Source organism: Neofelis nebulosa, chromosome 4 (genome assembly GCF_028018385.1).
Source record: "Neofelis nebulosa isolate mNeoNeb1 chromosome 4, mNeoNeb1.pri, whole genome shotgun sequence".
In the NCBI taxonomy this organism is placed as follows: Eukaryota; Metazoa; Chordata; class Mammalia; order Carnivora; family Felidae; genus Neofelis; species Neofelis nebulosa.
Genome location: NC_080785.1, coordinates 138,914,913 through 138,937,574, shown reverse-complemented (window position 1 = coordinate 138,937,574; position 22,662 = coordinate 138,914,913). Strand labels below are relative to the sequence as shown.

The 22,662-nt window shown below is 43.7% G+C and overlaps 1 protein-coding gene across 3 annotated transcripts in view; it reads left to right on the top strand.

The window, feature by feature from the left end:
* The window catches only part of SYNPR (synaptoporin), a 315,165-nt gene extending 301,843 nt beyond the window's left edge, over positions 1–13,322 (top strand). For all 3 annotated transcript variants that reach the window (XM_058726300.1, XM_058726299.1, XM_058726301.1), the window contains 2 exons: positions 5,169–5,360; positions 11,616–13,322. In XM_058726300.1, coding sequence (XP_058582283.1) covers positions 5,169–5,360; positions 11,616–11,873 — 450 coding nt within the window. In that variant the 3' untranslated portion in view covers positions 11,874–13,322. The remainder of the gene's footprint in view (positions 1–5,168; positions 5,361–11,615) is intronic.
* The last annotated feature ends 9,340 nt before the right edge of the window (positions 13,323–22,662 follow it).

The window sequence follows — 22,662 nt, the reverse complement described above, 5'->3', positions numbered from 1 at the left end:
ATCACATCCTGTGACTACTTTTTGGGCTTTTATGGGGACCACATAGATCCCAAGCGTGCGAGGTTTTTGGAAGCATAAAAGTACTCTAATGGCAGCCTCTCCACTCTAGGAGAATAAAGAACACAAGCAGAGCCAGCAGAAGACATCTTCCAAGGGTTAATATATGCACCGTGATAACCTAGCAGTTAATGTTACAAATCTACCTCTTCAGTTTCTTCCTCTGCACACTCCCTTTCTGTTAGATCTGGGGCAGGAGCATTTGTAAACAACCGGGTTCTTGTCTGCACCATCAGAAGAAAATCCCTGCTCCAGTGCAAGGCATTTACCTCTCCTGATTCAGAAGAGGGTTTCAGTAGACCATTCACATGGGACTAAGTAACCGGACTGAGAAAGTTATTCCATATTCACTTTAACTTCAGGTCTTCTGATTAGGTCATGCTAGTATTTCTTTAATATCCCTCTAACACTTGCTAATCTCCCTTTTAACAAAGATCCTAGGTTCTAAAGCCTTGTGCAAACATTCCCAGCTAGAGGTTAAGGTATTTTGTTTCACTGTGGAGCACTTAGGTTTGCAATCCCCTTCTATCTATGGCAAGTCCTACTGGCTTCGCATTATAGTACATGTATAATTTCCTTCTGAGATAACCTTATTTATGTCAAAAGGGTAATTTGCTTTAAATTAAATATTAAGCAATAACATAAGACTATGTGGATAATATCAAAACTGTTTTTAGGTACTGCCAAAATGACTAAAACTCAGAGAACACCAGCTAAGGTAATTATCTACATAAAATACACCAAAGAGCGTCTTTCCCCGCAACCTTACAGAAAGCTCACGATACACTGCAGTAATCAAGCCAGGCATTAATTATACACAAAGTATTTGACCTGTCTCTGCTTCAGTTTCCTCTTAAGAAAAGCAGGGCTTTTCTAGTATGTATGTCATAAGGTTAATGATGCCTGTAAGTGCTTAGCAGAGTGCCTGGCATGTGGGAAATGCTGGGTAAACACAGGTGACGGCAGCTGTGGTTGTGGCCCCGAAGACGACCTCTAGTTCGGGGGACAGATTCTGATGGATGCCCTGCCCCTCCACACCATGCTCTGTGCTCAGGACGTGGCTGCATGGATCACATCAGTGGGCTCCCTGCCCTCTGGGCTCCAGCTGATGTGGCCTATGGGAGCCTTGGCAGGAGAAGCACGGGGTCAGGGATTTGCTCCCACGTTTCCCGCCCTGCAAGTGGCCTCAAACTCGCGCTCAGTGCCGAAGCCAAAAAACAAAAAAGTTCAGGCTAATATATTCTTCACCTAGAATTTTTTACATAACCTCCCCCATATTCACACTTTGCTTAGTTGTGGAAAATCTGGCCCGGGACTACTTTCTGAAGCCCTTTGTTGCAAAACTCTCTATTCTAATGACATTTATTATTTGGTCCAATTATGAATCTTGATGCTGCTGTAGGGACAAATAGAACCATCTGAATTTCTGTCTGGAAGAGCCATTGATATAATCAATCAATGTCTTAATCACATTGCCACATTTTTTTATTTGATTTAATTATAAAATAAGGCATGTATAAAAATACATAAGCTTATATAAAAGAAAATAAATCATCTCCAATCCTACCACCGACCACTAGGTAAACTCCAATGTTATATACATAAATGTAAATATTTTAACAAAACTGAGAACATTTTGTATATTCCTTCCTTCCTTCCTTCCTTCCTTCCTTCCTTCCTTCCTTCCTTCCCTCCCTCCTTCCTTCCCTCCCTCCTTCCTTCTCTCCATCCTTCCCTCCTTCCCTCCTTCCTTCCTTACTTCCTTCCCTCCTTCCCTCCCTCCCTCCTTCCCTCCCTCCCTCCTTCCCTCCCTCCCTCCCTCCTTCCTTCCTTCCTTCCTTCCTTCCTTCCTTCCTTCCTTCCTTCCTTCCCTCCCTCCTTCCTTCCCTCTGTTAATAAATATTGATGGCAACTCTTCTGCCAAAACCCAGTAATAAGCAAGGTAGACAGTCTCTGCCCTCCTGGAACTGACATCTTACTGGGAAAAACAGACAAATGAAAAACCACATTTTCACTTCTCCCGACTGTCTTATGAGACAGATACTGTTATTGTCCCATTTTACAGTGAGCTAAACTGAAATTTCAAATTGTCTAGCAAGTTGTCCAAGAACACATAGTAAGTAGCAGGGTCAGTAGTCAGCCCCCGGTCTATCTGAAGACAGATTCTGAGCTGTTAACTTGTGTGAGAAATACCTTAATATGATAGGCTGATGCCTCTTTACAAAATGGTACTGGGGTAAAAGTTTGGATGTGCTCCCAAATATAACATATTTACCCTCAAGGACAGAGATCCTTGACTTCACTCATGAAGGCTATATATAGAAAATGATTCATTACTGTTTCGTCATATTTAAATTAACCAGGACTTCCAGTGTAACTTTTGAAATTTTAGTGTACTTGCTTTAAATAAGAAGATCAGAATTCCTTAAGGCAGCCATGAGGGGGGTATAGAACAATCAGGCTCACAGGTACCAGAAGCAGATGGCCAGGCTTACATTCCTGGTTCTACCACTTGCTAACTCCAGACTCTGAGCAATTTTACTTAACCCCTTAGGGCCTCAGTTTCCTCAAATGTAAAATGGGGACAGGATTAGCATCTGTTTCACAGTGCTGTTGTCAAAATCAAATGACTTAATTTATGTAAACTTGGAATAGTGCTTCACACACAATACATGCCCCACAAATGTTAGGTATTCTTACTATTATTAAATAAGTCTAAAAGTTTTGATACTATTTTCTCCAATTTCCAAGGGAGAGGTCTTCACATGACTCTGTTCTTGTTTCCCCATCCTCACACCCTTTTCTCAAGTCTATTTTTGATTATGATGAACAGAAATAATGACAGTTCCTGTCTCATAATTGGAAGGGCAGGGTATCTATAGCCCCTAAAAAATATGTAATATCAAGAGAGCAGAGTCCACATCTTGCATTTTTTAAATCCCTAATAAGACATTGCTCAATATCTGGCACATTACTCAAAAATTATTGTTTGAGGGGCACCTGGGTGGCTCAGTCGGTTAAGCATCCAACTTTGACTCAGGTCATGATTCACGGTTTGTGAGTTTGAGCTCTGCGTCGGGCTGTGTGCTGACAGCTCGGAGGCTGGAGCCTGCTTCAGATTCTGTGTCTCCCTCTCTCTCAGCCCCTCCCCTGCTTGTACTCTGTCTCTCTAAAATAAATAAACATTAAAAATTTTAAAAATTGTTTGAATGAAGGCATCCATGAATGAATCAGGTACTAGATTGAACATGAACCTGAATTTGTATTTGACACAATCAATCTGACTTACTTATTCGTAACCATTTCTCCAGTTTATAATTCAGACTCAAACACTTGAGTCTCTTGATTCCAAATATTCTTATTGATTGCTGTAGATACTGTATTTGTTTGCCTGTTTATACTACCATCTCATGCCAGAAACAACTTAAGATAGCTTACAGGAATATATGAAACTCAAACTGGAATTAATTAAAAATGAGAAGGGAAAGAAAGAATAGGTATATAAAACAAGGCTGGGAATAGGGTTAAAATATCCATGCCATTAAAAACCCTGTGAGCAGGTAACAAATTAGCCCTGAATTTTCTAGAGCCAACATGAAAAGGTCAACCGGTAAGTCATATTATTTGCAACAGCCCTTGGATGAAAAGATAACAGTTTCTGTGAAAATGCAGCCACTCTTAGAAGTGGACAGTCTAGAACATTGTCCACAAGAGCCACACCTAACAAATACCATCCACAACAGCATCCTTACAATGTAAGAGTTTCCCTGGTGTTGATCATGGGATCTTGATGAAAACTCCTTCAGTCATGTCATGAGGGAAAACTAACCAGAGCAAGTGAAATGTACCATGCCCTTGGGTAGGAAGGAGACACGGTGCAAGTTTTGTACTTGACAGGCTTATCATTTAGACTAAAACAGAAACCTTTCTCTTGGTATAGCAAATGTACGCTTCCTTTCCAGGTCAGGGTCTTTAGTATACTAGGTAAGCAGTATGAAATATTTTTATGTTAGTCAAATGTAAATACAGTAAATCTGAAAGACTGTCCTATATTAGAACATGGTCTGCTTAAGACATGGACAGTGACTCTGACTCCCCACCCGCTCTGAGTCATGAGGAGGATTTGAGAAGCATCCCCATCATCAGAAGCTTGGTATTGTTTCCTTAAACATTTAAACATCATCTTACATCATAGAGATATTGTTTCATATGGAAAAAGAAGCCTCTTTCCCCTGTATTCATAGCAGATGGTTTTGTAAGTCAGATCTGGATTTGAATTCTGGCTCTTCCCCTTTCTATATTGTTACCTTATATCTCTGGGCCTTGATTTCCTCATCTTTAAAATGAGTATTAATGGAGGGGGGAGGGGGGAAAAATAAATGGGTGATGGGCATTGAGGAGGGCACTTGTTGGGATGTCATATGTAAGCGATGAATCACGAGAAATGGGTATTAAAAACACTGTCTAACATGGCATTTGTAAGGATAATTTTACATAAAGCCTCTTGCCCGTAAAAAGCAGTCAAAACATTACGGCTATTTATTGCCTCCACTGAACACAGTCTCAAGCATACACTGGATGGCACGTAGATTTGTTCACTGAAAAACATGAATGAGTGAATAAATGAATATTGCTATCTAGGAGTCTTTAACAATCAGCAGATCTCTGTGTTTGCAGCCATCCTAACACGGCGGTTACAATCATAGGCCTAGAGGTTTAGTTGCCCGGGTGTGAGTGCTGATGCCATCGCTGATTATTTGTGGGTACCTCAGGCAAGCTATCTGACCATTCCCTGTCCCAGTTTTGTCATCCGCAAATGGGATAATGATAGGAACTTCCTCACAGGGGTGTTTTAGGAACAATTAGATGAGGGTTATAAGCACTTAGCATCATTCCTGGAACAGTTCAAGCATTCAATAAATATTACTATTATTTATTTTAGACAAATATAAATATCACAAAACTTTCTTTTAGCTGTTTTTCAACTTCCTGGTTCCATAGCTGTGGGATCTTGGAATTTCCCAAAAAGCAAGCCAAATAGTTGTATAAACTAATCAATTTGTTTCTAGAATTCACATTTCTCTTCCTGTTTTATCTTTCTGTTTCTATAGGACTTCATCGTCACTGTAGTCTTTTCGTTTTTGTGGTTGGTGGGTTCATCAGCTTGGGCGAAAGGACTGTCTGATGTCAAGGTCGCGACGGATCCTAAGGAAGTATTGTTACTGATGTCAGCTTGCAAACAGCCGTCCAACAAATGCATGGCTGTCCACAGCCCTGTAATGTCCAGCTTAAACACTTCCGTGGTATGTTTTCATCTATGCTTTACCTCCCAAACCTTTGTTTGCCACTCAAATGAATAGGAAAAATATCTCAGAGGTCACCTTGGAGATTTCTGCCTCCAAAATGAGGCCAGTCTAAAAGGCGATATTTCACTCCGTGTGCAAGATGATCCTCTGGCCTTCAAGTCTTCTATTGTCAGAACCCATAGGCTTTAATGCTGCCAATTACGGAGTCTTAATAAGAACGCAGCAGGTATTGGCAGCTGCTGCTTGGATGACAGTCAAGTCAAAATTCTAAGCCAGAAGCAGATATAAAATTTGAACTTTAAGTCTGACGCCTGCCAGAAGTAAAAGGAATATTTGATGGCAGAGAGGTTTCCTGGGAAGAAAACATTGTTCAAGCCACACATAGCTAGAATACATCCAGTTGATTGTCTGGAGGAAAAACACTCAGACCTGATAGAATACAGGAAAGCTGCACAGTAGAAAAAATACTTATAACAATTAAGGTAATTTTTTTTTTTTTTTAATCTTCTCCATGTTCCCGGTTTAATTGCCTGGTAACTTTGGAAAAGCTGAACTATATGAGTTGAACAAAGTCGAATATTTTCAAATGTATAGCTCTCACAGGAAGACAGACAATCTGACAGAGAGCAGGGCAACTAAATTGGATTCTTGTGTTAGTTTAAAGAAAGAAACTGCATGTAAGAAAGACAGAAACTATAATGGCAGCAAAGAGCAGTAGTTACTGAAGACTAGAGAACCTGACAGTATTTGCTGAAAGAAAAACATTCTTGAGCAGCCCCTAAAAATAATTATCTTTGCTTCAAGGTTAACTTCTGTTTCTACAGCTTTCTGAAATTTAATCGGAGCAGGCATTTAAGTAGGGGACAGGGTTGTCAGGTGCTCCCTGATGCTTTGACTATGAATCCTGCCTTGCTAAGAGAGGAAACATGGAAAGAAAGTATGTAGGAGGTCCTCGTCGTCATTTTTGCTCATTGCCGGACACACCCGCAGATAAACACTCGAATACTTGGAGGCATGTGTTGAAATAGACTCTCCTGCTTCCGTAGCATGTTTCTAGACAGGGTGGAATGAATGTTATTATAATCTTGATCTCAAAACCTAAGAGAACAACAAGAGAAAATCATCCAGTACGTTTGTTGGTTTAATAATCAATCTAATACATTATGACGTCCTACAGAGTCTATTTAATTCTACCTTTGCTGTCTCTAGTAAGTTTTAGACTAGGCGATGGGAATTTTGAATGAGAAACCATATGACGTGTCTCCTAAAATCAAAAAGAGGTATTTGCCTTTCTCTACCTGACTGATGTCACGTAGCATAACCCCCTGCAGGCCCATCCATGTTGTGTGTCAACTATACTCAGATAAAAAAAAAAAAATCCATGAAATTAGACACATAGGTACATATATAATTTTAAATAAAATATGGAATTAAAAAAATTTTTTTAAATCAAAAAGAGAAATGGATGGAAACCAGACAGCATGTCATGGGAGAAAGGACAGGTTTGCTGCTGTTACTGTTACGGATCTACATCAGTTAAAGGTCCTCCAGTTCCTGTGACAGAAAATTCACTTCAAACTGGCCAAAGCAAAATAATCCGCCTATCCCTAAATTCCGTTCTCTGGACCCCACTTATGGACATTCAACGTCCGTATGTGCTGGAGTGTTTGGGTTGCAAGTAACAGAAACTGACTCTGACTAACCTCATCAGGAAAAAAAAAATCTTTGGAAGGATATTAAGTAGCTCAGAAAACTGATGAAATCTGATGAAACAGACTGTTGAAAAAGCAGCATCTATAGCAGGACCAAGGTTCTCAATGTCAGATACCAAAGAATGTTGTATCTGACTTGCATTACTCTGCTCCTGATTTAAAGTTCCACCACAGAGCTCAAGCCACTTGACTGCATCGGGGTTTACAAGGGAAACAAAATTTCTATTAGCAAAAGCAGAGGGAAAGAATGTTAATCTGCCAGAACACAGCAATTTTTTTTCATTACAAACTCGTTTGGCTTCAAATCCTATTGAGCTAGCTTTTCACAAGAGGTAAAAGTAATTGGAAAAATACTAGCACTGTAAGGGCAGAACCCAGGACCAGGAATTATCAGGAAGCTGGACAGTTTACATTCTTCATCTCTCATCTCTCTCTTTCTGAATGCCTGTGACATTATTGTCTCTTTTCGGATGCATTTGTCTTTCTTTTTCCTGTTGTCTCAAGAGAAGATAGCCACCCCCCAGTTTCTGAGATTATATTTCTTCTTAAAGAAACATCTTGGGCTGAACTAAAATCACTCAGGTCTAATCCCAAATTCCGGGCAGAGAGCATCTCATTAGCTCATCTTGGGCCACATGTCCACCTTGGCTCAGGGTTTGCGGAATCCTGCAGAAGAAATATGGCTCACAGAACCAAACCACCTTGCCTACTAAGCAAGTGTAGGCTTTGGAGAAGGAGTCAGACACACCCCTAGGAGTGACCTCTACAAGTAAGTGGTTCAACAATAGCAATGATATTTCTACCTGGGTAACAAATTTACTTTCTCCAAAGCATCTTGGCATCTATGATTTCACACCAACACAAATAGGCAGGGGAGCTATCCAGACATTACAAATGCAGGTAGGTGCCGTGAAAGGATTTGCTCGCGGCTTCTCAAGTAGTGACGGCAATGCCAGAGTAGAGCCAAATTCTGTTAATGCTGCTGCCACTCGAAATGGTTCAGGGCACAGTTGTGGAGTCCATCTGCCTGGGTTTGAATCCTGGCTCCACGACTCAATAATTGACTGCTCTTGGACAAATGCACTAAGGTCCCTAAACCTTAGTTTCATTATCTGTAAAATGGGGCTCTTATCAAACAGACCTCACAAGACCATTGATTCAATGATATAATATGTTATAAGTCCTCTCAGCATAGTGCCCAGCATATGGCAGGTGTTCAATAAGTGTCGACCGAAAAGCTGCCTCGTAAATGCATTCATTTTCCTAAATGTCATATAGTGGTTAGAGCCCAACGAAGAGGGTAGGAGGAAAGAACGTGTTTTTCTCTCTCAACTTCTCTTTCCAAGGTTCTCTGAGCCTAACTATCCTATTCACAATTTCTACTTCTGCTTCTCCAGCTTCATTATAGGCAATCTTGACACGTCTTCTTGGCCAATCTAGATTTCACCTCCTCATTCTTCCTCCTGCTACGCACGGTGGCTTGCAGTCTCTCCTTCTGTTGCCTCCACATCTGAGCTTGAATCAAAATCCTTACTCTAACTTCAGCTGCAACAAAATAGCAAGAAAAGATTCAAGGGCCCACGTGCCAGCCAGGAGTCTGCAATACCTGTGTGATGACAGCGGGATAAGATGTGCCTGCTTCTGAAACATGCCCATGGGGATGCCTTGTTTGTGTACTCACTTTTAAGTTGCATGCCCCTGATTGCTAGGTTCTTCTTGAGCATCCCTTTTCTAGAAGCAAAGTAGCAGCCAGCAAAAGGGAGAAACCGAGCAAGGGGAAACATAAAATTAGAGCTCTGGGCAGAGCCATCTCTTGATATCTGAGAAGATTCCTTGATAGTCTTTTCTACTCCTACATTGACATACACTCACAAAGATACCGTTTAATCGAGATCTCCTCTTTGGTGGAAAATATCCTAGCTATTGTACACATCGATAAAAGGTCCTGCATGTGAATTAGAGTTTTGTCCGTGATTACCGAATTCATTTTGATCACACAACTATTATACTGTGAGTACCTTCATTATGTCTTGTATCTCCCATCAGCAAGGAGCCTGGAGCATGGCATAAGATAATGTTAAATAAGTATCAGCTAACATTAAAGGAAGAAGAGAGAGTGGAAGAAGAGAGAAGGAAGAAGGGGGGTTGGCGGGATAAACCAGTCTTTTAGATCAGGCGAGGGCCTACAGAGACTGCTCTGGCTGCCGACGTCCCTCAAGAGTATGGCCTTGCCATCAAAGTCCCATTTCAGTTTATGCTGCAGCAAAAGGGCCAAGCGAATACAGTTCATGGAAATATTTGAGAATGTATTCAGAACACTGCTTACCAGGCAGGAAGCATCTTCGAATGTGTCTAGCACCGTCTAGCTGCATTATACACATTCTCTTGAATCCTCACACTGTCACCCGAGGAACGAATAGCCTTCATTCCACATTAGGAAAACAAAATAATAAGTTGAGTTCCAGAGGCTAACTGCCTTGTCCAAGGTCACGGAGCAGGAAAGTGCAGTTGAAGCCAGTGTGATTTCAAAACCCGCAGGATGAGTCCAAAGGTGACATTCAGGTAATGTGTCCTGATCCACCTGCTGCTAAAATTCTGAAATACTTTGGTAAATAGCCCCTGCTCCAGGTCCCCAAGGCACCTCATCTTGACTTCACTGGCCCCCCCACCCCCACCTGCAGGGCACTTGGGACCCCCCTACCATCCAGCAACTGAGGATAGATGCTGGCCCAGCACCCTATAATCCAGAGCTGTGGCGGTGGCCCAAGTCCAATTTGAATGGTGATTGTTGAGCTGGAGTGGTTATTAAATATGCTTTAATGCCATCACAGCTTTATCTCATGCTGTTGTCTATCTCCGGTAGGGGGCTGTTACAACTGACTGCTTCTGGTTAATTCCCAGGTCAACCAGTGTGCCCTGGGAAAGGTGGCAGAACAGCTGTTCTCTTCGAGGCTCTGGCACTAGCGAACAGCTCTGCTTCCATCAGACAGGCAGGGTCTGGGGAGGCTACACCTGGTCGTCTGACTCGCCAACAACACCCTTTCGGAGAGTAAGAGGAATCTCCGTAGGAAAGCCTCACATCCAGTTCTTGGGAGAATACCTCATACCTCTCTGAAGCCCGTATTGCATTGAGAGTCTGGTTTCAACATTCATTTCTGGATGTGAGAGGCACAGAAAGTACAACTCTTCGAAGTCATAACCTCTGTGTACCCTCTCATTCATGTGCTGATCTGCACACCACCTGCACGATTGCTTATGCCATACTTTTTAAGTTGACTCATTTTTTTTTATATCATTACAAAAACTGGAAGAGTAGTCTCTCTAGCCATGAAGTGAAGGTAACCTTATAAATTAACGCGCTATTATTAAAATCAAAGTTCTCAACTCTGTAGCCCCTGAAGACTTCTTACAGACAATGAGGAACACCTCACTTGGGGAGACAATAAGCTTAAGTAGGGGCTCAGACCATGGAGTCAGACAGAACAGGGCTTGACTGTCGTCTACTACTTACCAAGTCATGTGACCTGGAACAAGATTCTTATCCTGGACCTCAGTTTCCACATCTTTAATACAGGTATAATAATACCTTCTTCTCAGACAGAATGAATGGACTGCCCTTTCCACAGTGCCTAACGTGTAGTAAGCATTCAGTAAAAGTCAGATATTCTATGGCTAAAATTGACAACCCAGCAACAACAGATGTTGGCAAGGATGCAGAGAAGGAGGATCTCTTCTGCACTGCTGGTGGGAATGCAAACTGGTGCCGCCACTCTGGAAAACAGTATGGAGGTTCCTCAAAAAATTAAAAATAGAACTAGCCTATGACCCAGCAATTGCACTACTAGGTATTTATCCAAGGGATACAGGTGTGCTGTTTTGAAGGGGCACATGTATCCCAATGTTTACAGCAGAGCTATCTACAATAGCCAAAGTATGGAAAGAGCCCAATGTCCATCGATGGATCAATGGATAAGAAGATGTGGCATATATATATAATGGAGTATTACTCGGAAATCAAAAAGAATGAAATCTTGCCATTTGCAACTACGTGGATGGGTATTATGCTAAACGAAATTAGAGAAAGTCAAATATCATATGACTTCACTCATAGGAGGAATTTAAGATACAAAACAGATGGACATAAGGAAAGGGGAGCAAAAATGTTAAAACAAGGAGGGAGACAAAACATAAGAGACTCTTAAATATAGAGAACAAACTGAGGGTTGTGGGAGGGGGATGGGCTTCATGGGTAAGGAGCATTAGGAAGACACTTGCTGGGATGAGCATTGGGTGTTATACATAGGGAATGAATCACTGGATTCTACTTATGAAATCATTGCACTATATACTAACTAACTTGGATGCAAATAAATAAACAAATGTTAAATATTCTAAATGAAACAGCGGTTCCAAATGAAAAATTGAAAGAGATCTCAATGTTGAATAAAAAGTAGCCGTATGTATTCTGAAGGATTTTCTGAAATTGAGATTTTTCTTGTGTTTCCATCTATCAACTCATTTGCTCTGATTGTCCTTTCAGGTCTTTGGGTTCTTGAACTTTATCCTCTGGGCTGGAAACATCTGGTTTGTTTTCAAGGAGACCGGCTGGCATTCCTCGGGACAGAGATATCTTTCAGACCCAATGGAAAAGCACTCGAGTAGCTATAACCAAGGCGGGTACAACCAAGACAGCTATGGGTCAAGCGGCGGGTATAGCCAGCAGGCGAGTATGGGGCCATCCTCAGATGAGTTTGGCCAACAGTCCAGTGGCCCCGCTTCTTTTACCAATCAGATTTAACAGGTAGTCTTTGCATTCTTCTGGCGATAGCCTCACCACCTTCCATTTTAGTTGCAGAAGAGTTTTTTAAGAGTTTCAATCAATTATTAATGCAGAGGGTGTTGAATGTAAATCAGAGATCTGTAGTCCTCATTAAGGCAGAAAGGCCTGGGTCGTGATAAATGGTACTTAGAGAGGAGACGACATGAGGAGATACATTATTCATCATAGATGCCTAATTGGAGAGTACCTTATTACATACACAGATACTTGTATGGTCGTTTTGTAGGTGTGTGGAGATAATGAAAGCATTTGGAAGCTTACTGTCTCTAGTATGTAATGTGCATAAAGTAAATTCTATACCCCTGAGTTTTCCTATGCGTTTTGATGCGAAAGAGGTTTTAATGATTTCTATAAGACAATTTGGTGTATCACACATGCATGTATTATTGTGTTTAGTTGCAGACATTGTAGGACTGTGAGTCTCTTAAGTATTTGTTTCAGACAGTTGCTCTGTATTTTTTTTTTTTTTACTTAATGAATCAGTGCTCATAAGGTTTAGTGCATGAATATGCGTTTTCTCACAAAATGAACATTGAAGTATATTTATGAAAATTTTCCAGTTTGCACCATGAATTTGTTACATGGACGTTTAAAGAAATGTATTCATTACTTTGTATACTTGCAAATCTGTCTCTTTGGCTTTACCCAATTCTGACTGCACCGTAACTAAGGTTTGGGATTTTTTTTCCGTATTAGTCAATATTCAGTGTTATATATGGTAACTGCCCAATACTTATTCTATCTACTTAGCTAAGTATTTACATTCTCGTAACTTTCTATGATGTTTTGTGGCTCTTATCCTATGGACCATAAACAATAGGCCCAATAACCGTTTGTGTTTATGGAGTGCTGTTTTCTTAGAGTAATACAGATGCAGATATCAGATACCATAGTCGAGAAGCTTTTGTGCTAATGTATTAATTTATAAAGGATGTTCTGTAGAACCTATACGAGCAGCCAAACTTTTAAATCCTATTTATTTGTAAAGCTAATATGTTCCTTGATCCAATTATTAGAAATTCTCAAGGCACAGCTTAACTTACCAATTACTAATTCTGATTTGAATCATAAATTAGAAATGACTTCCATGAGCAACTCTGATCCCAGAGACGGTTCTCATGAAATATTCCTCAGAATTTTTTCATTATCAAGAAAATGCCAGTCTTCCCTTCTTTGTTTTGACTCAATTGGAACATCAAGGCCTAACAGCGAGGGCAAACTGTGCATCCGTATTTCCAGATAAAAGTTGTTATCGATGTATAAACTCAGTGTGATCTGTGATGTTGGAAGCATTTTAGCACAAACCAGCTGTGGTTCTTAGATGATATCTGTAACCGGTTTCTGGACCCTGTTGGATAAATACTGTATTGTGATATCTATTTGACCTTAATAAAGTTATTGCTTACAGTGCTGGCTGGAGAGAGCAGAATTACAATAGACTCTGGTTAGCTTTAACAATGGAAGAATAAGTTATAAATGCACGGTGTTTCCACACTCTCCCCATGCCCTTGTTTCCAAGCCTAAGGCTGCTCATTCATTGATTCTCTCATTTTAGGACGCCGTCTGCACCCACTGCTATGCAAGGCACTGCGGCTATGGGAGCGAGATAAAACAGAAACGTGCCTCACCTTGAGAAGCTCACACTCTAGGAGGAGAGACAGACATTAAAATAAGCACACGCCACTTAGGCTGTGTGCAGCAAAGAGAGGCAGAGGATTCCACGAGAACATTTATCAGAGGGGCTTGAGCTAGTTAGAGGGAGGTCAAAGGTGCTTGAGACCTGAGGACTGCACCAGGTTTCCCAGGGACGGAATGGGAGGGAGAGAATCCCAGGAAGAGAACAGCCTTATAAAGCTCGGATGGTGGGAGGCAGGATGGATACGTCTGGTTGCCAGAGTGCAATGAGTGAGGAGGCCTCTCTGAGTCGAGGGCTGCTGGTGCCCTGCTAGGCGGCCGTGATTGGGATTTCTGTCCTTATCCCCAAGAGCCTAAGGGAGCTCACTAGTGGATTTTAAGCACAGGAGGGACGCGATGAGATCAGCATTTTGGAAAGATCTCTGTGGCTGCAGGGTAGAGTGTAGACTGAAGGACAGCCTGGGCGGAGGAGGTGGCCTTGACTGCTAACATCTACACGGCAGCAGGCTGGGCTTGGGACGGTGAGGGGCAGGGGGAGGGGGGACCTGGCGAGAGGCACCCCATTCACCTCTCATTTCCCGGGACACGGCTGGATGTGACCGCTTCCTTCAGCGCTCTCCAGGAGGAGAGAGTGGCCTCTGCTTCATATACCGTTGTGAACTCTCTGATGCGGAGAAACTCGAATAACCGGCACTTCTCTTCACCGGCCTTAGCAGCTCCGGAGGGCCCTGGGGCCCTGATCCATGGAACGCACTGCCTGTCCTGGTGGAGATAGAGACGAGCTTCCACGGTCCGCTGCAGATTCACAATGAGATGCTCCTGTAATCCGACAGGGATTTCACTAAGCTGGTTTTATTCCTTCTGGTTTCAAGAAGAAAAGCAGTAGACCTGGCCTTTAAAAAGGGGAGCAATCAGGGCAGCAGGAGAGCCTAGTTCTCTGTGTCCACCAGACCTAACTTGCAATTGAAGCTTTGCTCCTCCTGGATGTATTTTGGGGTAGGAAGGTGAAGTCATAACCTTCTTTCCTTGGAAGGAGGGAAGGCATCCAAGTGGAACAAACAGGTGGGTTCTGCGATCCCACTTGCCTGGGTGAAACTCCCCCCCTGTGCTGCCATTTCTTTGAGTCTCTTGTTTCTTCCACTGATCCCCTCTCCAAAGCCCTGGGACTTTTCTGAAGCCACAGCCTGAGACAAACACGGCCTGGAAATGTAGGGGAGTTAACACCCCAGGGACTATCCTCAATCACTGGGGGGATGTGGGCAAGTCAATCAATGCCTTTGGCAAGACACTTAACTTCTCATTCATTCACCTGCCCTCTTTCTCTGTGATGGGGATAATGGTAACGTCTGTCTCATAGGATGGTATCAGGATGAGAAAGGTAAGGCATGTAAAGGCATGAGAACACCCAAGAGACGCTGAGTTTGGAAGCACAGGAGGGTGATTCCAGGAGGCAAGAGTGAAAGGGTAAGGGGAGGAGAGAGACCGGGAAGGAGAGAAAACGGACAGGATTCCTGAGTCGCGTTCAGAGTGGCTCCAGCGGTTTGCCATCAGGGGAAAGAGGCTGGAGTATTTATCTACCAACCCCCAGGCCCCACTGGGTGAGAGCCCACATGGGGTGGTAATTTTCCCTCCTCTCCCGGTTGCGCTGGCCTACAGATTGAGCAGGCTCCTGTGACTTCAGAGAAACCAGCCTCATAAGTGTTCGGTGACAGGCTGGGATGGGAGGAGGTGAAGGAGCACGGGTGTCGCCACCACCCTCTCTTCCCCCCACCCCCAGGGAAGCCTTGAGGAGGGATAAGGGGGAGAATTGAAAGGTGCACGCGTGAAGCAGATCCTTGTCAGCATGAGCAGTAACTACCCTTCACAGCTGTGGCTGAAATTCGAGGCCGGCCAAGGGGAGCTACCTAGGGCATTGAAATCACCTTCTGCTGTAATCAGTGAACGTTACTACCGTCAGTCTGTAAAATGGCGATGCAGATAATCCGACCTGATAGGACAGCGACCTGGTCGTATGTAGAAAAGGTCAATGGACTGTACAATGCTCTACAAATGGTAGCTGGCTACTCAATGTTGAGTGGTCCACACTTAAAAAGCCTGAGTGTTTACAAGTCAAACTTCTAATTGTACTGAGATGAGCAAAATATAGCTCCTGGTATCTTTGAGCCCATACTCAAGGTTCAAAGACTCCACTAACGGACAAGTGAGCAAACCAAATATGTAAGACTAAGCGTTGATTCATGCTATGTAGGGAAGAAATGAGGCACAAGGGTGGGGAGAAGTGGAATACAGTGGTCAGTGAAAGCCTCTCTGAGAAGGTGTTGTCTAAGCTGAGACATGCAGAATGGGAAGGCATCGGATATGGGGAGAACAGGTCAGGCAGAGAGGAGAGCACATCCAAGGACCTCGGAGAGGAGATCGCCAAGCATCTTTGAAGAAATGAATGACAAGAGTAAAGCTGGTGGAGCTGGGACACATAAGGGGAGGGTGATGAGATGGGACTGCAGAGTCTGGAAGAACCAGACCACAAAGCGCGGTGTAGGACATAGGAAACAGACTTTATTCGAAGTGAGGTAGGAAGCCGCTAGGCAGGTAAGCAGAGTAATGACGTGATTCAACTTTCGGTTTGAAAAGATCCTTCTCTTGGGGCGCCTGGGTGTCTCAGTTAAGCATCCGAGTTCAGCTCAGGTCATGATCTTGCAGTCTGTGAGTTCGAGCCCCACATCAAACTCTGTGCTGACAGCTCAGAGCCTGGAGCCCGCTTCGGATTCTGTGTCTCCCTCTCTTTCTTCCCCTCCCCCACTCTCTCTCTCTCTCTCTCTCTCTCTCTCTCTCTCTCTCTCTCTCTCTCTCTCTCACACACACACACACACACACACACACACAAATAATAAATGTTAAAAAAAATTAACAAAAAAAAAGGAAAAGATCCCTCTCTCAACTTCCTGGCTTTGATACAGTGCTGCAGCGATAGAGGATGTCAGCGTTGGGGGTAAGCTGAATAAAAGGCTCATGGGACTCTGTATTATTTTTGCAATTTCCTGTCAGTGAGGATGCCGAGAATGGATGAATTAATTCATCCATTGATTCAATAGCTATTTATGAGTACCTACCATGTGCCAAGCTCCGCTTTAAATTGCTGAGGATTCAGATTTGAAGAAGACAGACATTATGTCTCTGCTTATGGATCTTACAGCCTGGTTGTTTGACAATAGCTTAAGCTGGTTCCTAGGTCTGCAGAACTGGGGTGGGGAAATCTTCAATCCTGACAGAAGAATCAGAAGAAGTTTTCACTGAACCTAGAACACTTGTAGTTTGATGTCCAAAGGTCATTACAACTGTAATTTCGTTTGACCCAGTGAAAAGGTGGATGCCTTGTGGCCATGTTCCCCAGAGAAGTAGACCCTGAGGCAAGAATTCAACTACAAGTAGGGGATTGGGAGAGGGAAGGAAAGAAGGGAGGCGAGCCAACTGATCTTGCATTCTGGAGGAGGGCAGAGCTGTGGGCCCCCAGGGCTCAGTCTCCCTGGAGATCTGGAGGAGGGCAGAGCTGTGGGCCCCCAGGGCTCAGTCTCCCTGGAGATCTGGAGGAGGGCAGAGCTGTGGGCCCCCAGGGCTCAGTCTCCCTGGAGAACAGGAGGTGAAAAGCAGCACCATGTTCACACTTAGTCCCGCCAGGGGGCAAAGGAGACGTGAGACGGACCCACCAACTCCTGCCAGTCGCTGAACAGTGACTTTGGCAGGGTGAGGATTCCCCAGAACTTTCAGACCACCCTGTGCATGGGGGACGTGGCTACAGCGGATACAGAGCTTTGGGCAGGGTAACAGGTGCTGGCAGGTAGGAGCCATTGGTGTCGGGTGTGTGCAGTGCTGAGTTCCAGGAGGTGGAACCATGGGTGTCCATGGATGGGCCATCGACAGTGTCTGCCACACCGAGGTTTGGCTACAGGAAGGAGCTTCACCAACTCAATGCCAGGAAAAGACTAGAACAAGTCCTTCTCCTTTTAATCCTAAGAGATTTTTTTTTCCTTTTAACTCCCCAGTCTACCTAGCATATAAATATGACTTAAACATGAATATGCCATGTGATATTGTCTAGCTGCCCAAAGACAACAATTTTAATAACCACTAACATTTTTTGTGTGCACGTATAGCACACCAGCCACTGAGCTAAGCACTCGACAATTTAACCACAAAAGCACTGAGAGGTGCTAGTATTACTCCTATACGAGGTTAGAAAACCAAAGTTCAGAGAATTGAGATGATGACAAAATCCTTGTTGTCACTGTCACTACTAAAAATAGCTCTTAACTGCTAATATCTCCTGAGCCTCCAATCTGCACAGAGAACTGTGCTGTTCACTTTATACCCATTTCCCTATTTCACGCTCGCAGGAAATGCGAGATAAAATACTATCTTCACACCCATTGAGCAGATGAGGAAAGTGACATTAGTCAAGATTAGGTAACCTATAGCTCAAGGTCACTGAGCTGGAACTAGTCAGATCCTGATTTTCAAGGCCAGGTCTCTTTGTGTCCAAAACGCCTTGGTCTAAACCACCTTGCTAGACCCCAACGGTGCCGCCCCACTGTTATACTACATTTTAAGCCAAAAGTGCTTTGTCCCAGTGGGGTGCATTCAACAAAGACCCAGACCATCAAGTGCTTCACTTGACCTTCCATAGGGATGCTGAGTCTCTAAGAGTTGCAAGGATAGCTTTTGTCACAATCATTTGCCAACGTGAATAGAATCAGACCCAATTCACTGAACAAGTTGATTAAGTCGTTAAGGTCGCTAAGGGTCCAGCTGAACTAAGAATGATTTCTTTTTTTTTTTTTTTTTTTTTAAATTTTTTTTAATGTTTTTTATTTATTTTTGGGACAGAGAGAGACAGAGCATGAACGGGGGAGGGGCAGAGAGAGAGGGAGACACAGAATCGGAAACAGGCTCCAGGCTCCGAGCCATCAGCCCAGAGCCTGACGCGGGGCTCGAACTCACGGACCGCGAGATCGTGACCTGGCTGAAGTCGGACGCTTAACCGACTGCGCCACCCAGGCGCCCCTAAGAATGATTTCTTAACATGCTCGCCTCGGAGTCTGAGGCTTTGCTGGGTTTTACGGCTCCGCTCGGCTGAACGCTCCTTAGAACCTGCTGGAAGCAAGTACTTCCAGGAGTGGCCCTGGCTCCAGACCTCCATGCACAATGTACAGTGAACATTAAGAGGCCGAGATGAAAATGGAAGGAAGACTTCATGAAAGTAGAAATATTTTAAGTCTAGTTGAGCAGTTTCACTAAAGGCACACGTGTCCCGGTTGATCAAACATAACCCTCGAAGGAGGTTGTAACAAATCTGATAGGTTTCCTGGTGGCTGAGAAAGGGTTTGTCTTTGAGCCTCTGCTCCTTTATTCATATTTTTTTATTTTTTTTTAATGCTTTTATTTATTTTTGAGACAGAAAGAGACAGCATGAGCAGGGGAGGGGCAGAGAGAGGAGGAGACACAGAATCCGAAGCGGGGTCCAGGCTCTGAACTGGCAGCACAGAGCCCGATGTGGGGCCTGAACTCACGGACTGCGAGATCATGACCTGAGCTGAAGTCAGACGCTTAAACGACTGAGCCACCCATGTGCCCCTCCTTTATTCATATTTTAATTGTCTGCCCTCTTGCAGCCCAGAAGGGTCTAACTGGCTTGTGCTGTGAACTGAAGACACTGGCACATGTGATCTTAAATTCATCTCCCTACTTACCAGAAACAATCTCCTGTGACACATTACTTGTTTTCATGCCACTTTGGGGAGTACACACAAAAAAGTAAAATGCAAACTCAACAGGCTTTCTTACTTAAAACGTTTTCCCTTCTTTTCTGTGAATTGACATTTCTTTCTCCTGGATATTTTCTCCTCTGGTCTCTTCTGACAGTTGAGTCTATTCTGATTGATCCCCACTGTCACATTGCTTCTAGAATTTGTACATTCTATCTATAGCTTACACATCGCCCCAAGCATCGTTGCCCTTTTTACAAGTCCTTTGTTAACCTTTCTCTCTCAAAGCTCCTAGACCCTCTTAAAATTTCACATTTATTAATGATATATGGTTCCATGGAACTTAGCGTGGAGCCACATGCCTTCATGAGGGAGTGCATTTTTCAATACAGACAATTGCTCAGAGGGGACCTGAGGCCCAGATCTATGTCGTGGGAGCTGAGACCTAGGTAGCATCTTCAGGCAATGGTAGATGCCATTGGTTTTATCAAAATGCAAACTGATCCTGTAAATCCTAGCAGCAGAGTGTAAACATGGTCTTGTAGTAGACCTGGATTCAAATCTGGATTCCATCATTGGGACCAGCCTGTGTGATCCTGTAACAGTGCCTCAATCTCTCACTGAGAGATTGAGTCTCTGAGCCCCAGACTCCTCATCCACATAATGGGAGAGCCTGGTCTCTGCCTCTGGCTGCCGAACCTAATTACCACAAACTTGGTGGCTCAACACAAATTTATTATCTTAAAGTTCTGTAGGATAGAAATCCAACATAGATCTCACTGGGCTAAAATCAAGGAGTTGGCAGAGCTGTTCCCTTCTGGAGCCTCTAGGGGAGAATCCATTTTCTTGTCTTTTCCATCTTTTAGAAGCCACCTACATTCCATGGCTCCTGGCCCTTTTATTCCATCTTCAAAGCCAACAACAGCAGGTCATGGGGCATCGCGCCGACCTCCTCTTTCGTCTCTCTTCCACTTTTAAGAATCTTTGTGATTTCTTCCAGCCAATCTGGATAAACCAGAAAAATCTCCTGACTTTAAGGTCAACTGATTAGCAACCTTGTTTTCGTCGGCAACCTTTGCCATGTAACCTAAGGTAGCCATAGTTTCCTGGGATTAGGGTATCTGCAGGTTCTGGGCATTTGGGGGTGAGGGACATTATTCTGCCTACCGTACTATCCCCCTATTAGGTAAGTCACTTTCCTAGCAGATTTGCCTCGTCAGAGTGCTCAGTAGCTGATAATAATAAAATGGAGAGTTGTTTCAATCACTAGCACTAAATTTTCTGTGAGAAAATGCCCAGCCTGTAACACGAATGTGTGGCAACTGATGGGTTTTCAATGTTCATATTTGAGACACCAGCTTTGACAATCCCCAGTCAGGTGGCCAGTGTTTATGACATTCCTTGCTGAAGTGCTCTAGTAAATTAAAATACAGTGTTTACTGATGGGATCCTGGAGGTTTCAAACATCCCTTCAGTCCAGCACGTGGCTGGAGGAACAGCTGGGGAAACACAGTTCTTCCCTCAATGTCCTCATAGTGCAACGGGAGAGATTACAGATTATCTGAATTTGTGTTATGTATTCATTTATTTATTTGTCCTTCATCTGTCTCCCACTCGAATATAAATTCCATGAAGGGCTGGGACTTTACTAAAACGTACACACCTGTATTCTCAGCACCTGGAAGAATGCCTGGAATATACCAGGTACTTGATAAATATATGTTGAACAAAGTCAGTGCAATACCTTATACACGCTATTATGTTTTTCATAAAATTTGCAAACTAGGCGATGTAACATTTTTGACAACCAGAGAGGAAAAAGAAACCTCTCTCCTATAAAAAGCTTCCAATGTATTTACAAACAGCTCACCGTGCGCCCACACAGAAAGCTCCCTGCCCTGCAGGGCCTGCAGACCTTGGACCTCACTGGCTCCTCTCAGTGTACTCTTTCTTACCCTTACTACCCTGGTTGGCAAACCTCACCTCCCCAGGTCACGATACAGTAGTCACCTGAAACCCATACCTGTGCATCGTGTTAAGGACTATCCATCGTACCCACCCTCCCCCGGTACACCCCTAAATAAGCTAATTCCATTTTAGGGGCAGTGAAAGATCTGGTGAATTTGTGACTGTGGGGAAACAGGTTCTACTTACATAAGTGGGTTAGAACGGGATCACGAGTAACTTGTTACATCACCTGCAGGAAATAACCTTCCATCTGACGCCAGTATACTGTTGTCCTTTGATCACAAACTCCACTTGCCCCCCAGACCCTTTGCTTCTCACACACACAAGTTAACGATTACTGTCTGATTGTTTTCTCCACATTCACGTGTGTAAGATCTTGTTTTCTTCCCGTTCACCACGTGGGTAATATCTTGTGAGCTCAATAAATACGGGGACGAAAGGCCCGTTGGGGCTTTTGTCTCCTCCTAGACACTAGCCTCTCGTATTCAATTCTGTGCCTGCTCTCTTGCTCAACAAGCAAGAACTCCAGACTCCTAGTCTGCAACACGTGATGACCGTGCAAGATCTTTGCCCGATCTTATAAAAAAGGAGAGATAAAAACAGTGAGGGAGGCAAACCATAGGAGAGTCTTAAATACAGAGAGGGCTGCTGAGCGGGGGCGGGTGGGAGTGGTAAATGGGTGAGGGGCATTAAGAAGGACTTTGGGGATAAGCACTGGGTTCTACTCCTAAAGCCAAGACTACACCGTATGTTAACCTATAAAAGAAAAAGAGAGAAGTCAGTCTCCCAGGGTACCAGGAGCCCAGGTGCGTGTTAAACTTAGCACATGCAAAACTAACCGTTTTCTATCTTTCCTTCAAGTCTGTACCTCCTATGTTTCCAATCTCAATCCTCAAATATTCCAAAAATCAGAGCAAGGAAGCCAGATGATGTAACCCATCAGAGATAGAGAAAGAATATCGTCATCTAATTCATTTCAACTCTAAGCCTTGGATGACCGTCATGAGATAGGGACTGTGTGCTTAAAGTCGAGCTTACGCGTTGCTGGTTTCTCGTGGAATCCGCTTTTCTGGTTCTCTCAGCCATCCCTGGGCATTCTTAACTGGTCTCCACAGGCTCACCCAATGCTTGGAGGCTAAGGCTAGTCCCCAGCCCAGCACTAGGGACCACCGTGGAGCAACAGAGCTCCATCTGCTCTGCTCCGTTGTGGAAGGAGATTCAGGACCAAGCCCTGAAGACAGCCAGTGTGATAGGCTTTGCTCCTCTGAGCATTCACAACAGATCCGGAGGAGCCCCCCAGGCCCAGGCTGCTCCCACCACATAGCACACGTCATGAAGCAGAGACCACGTTTTCACAAACAGAATGTGCCAGAATCAAAGGAAGG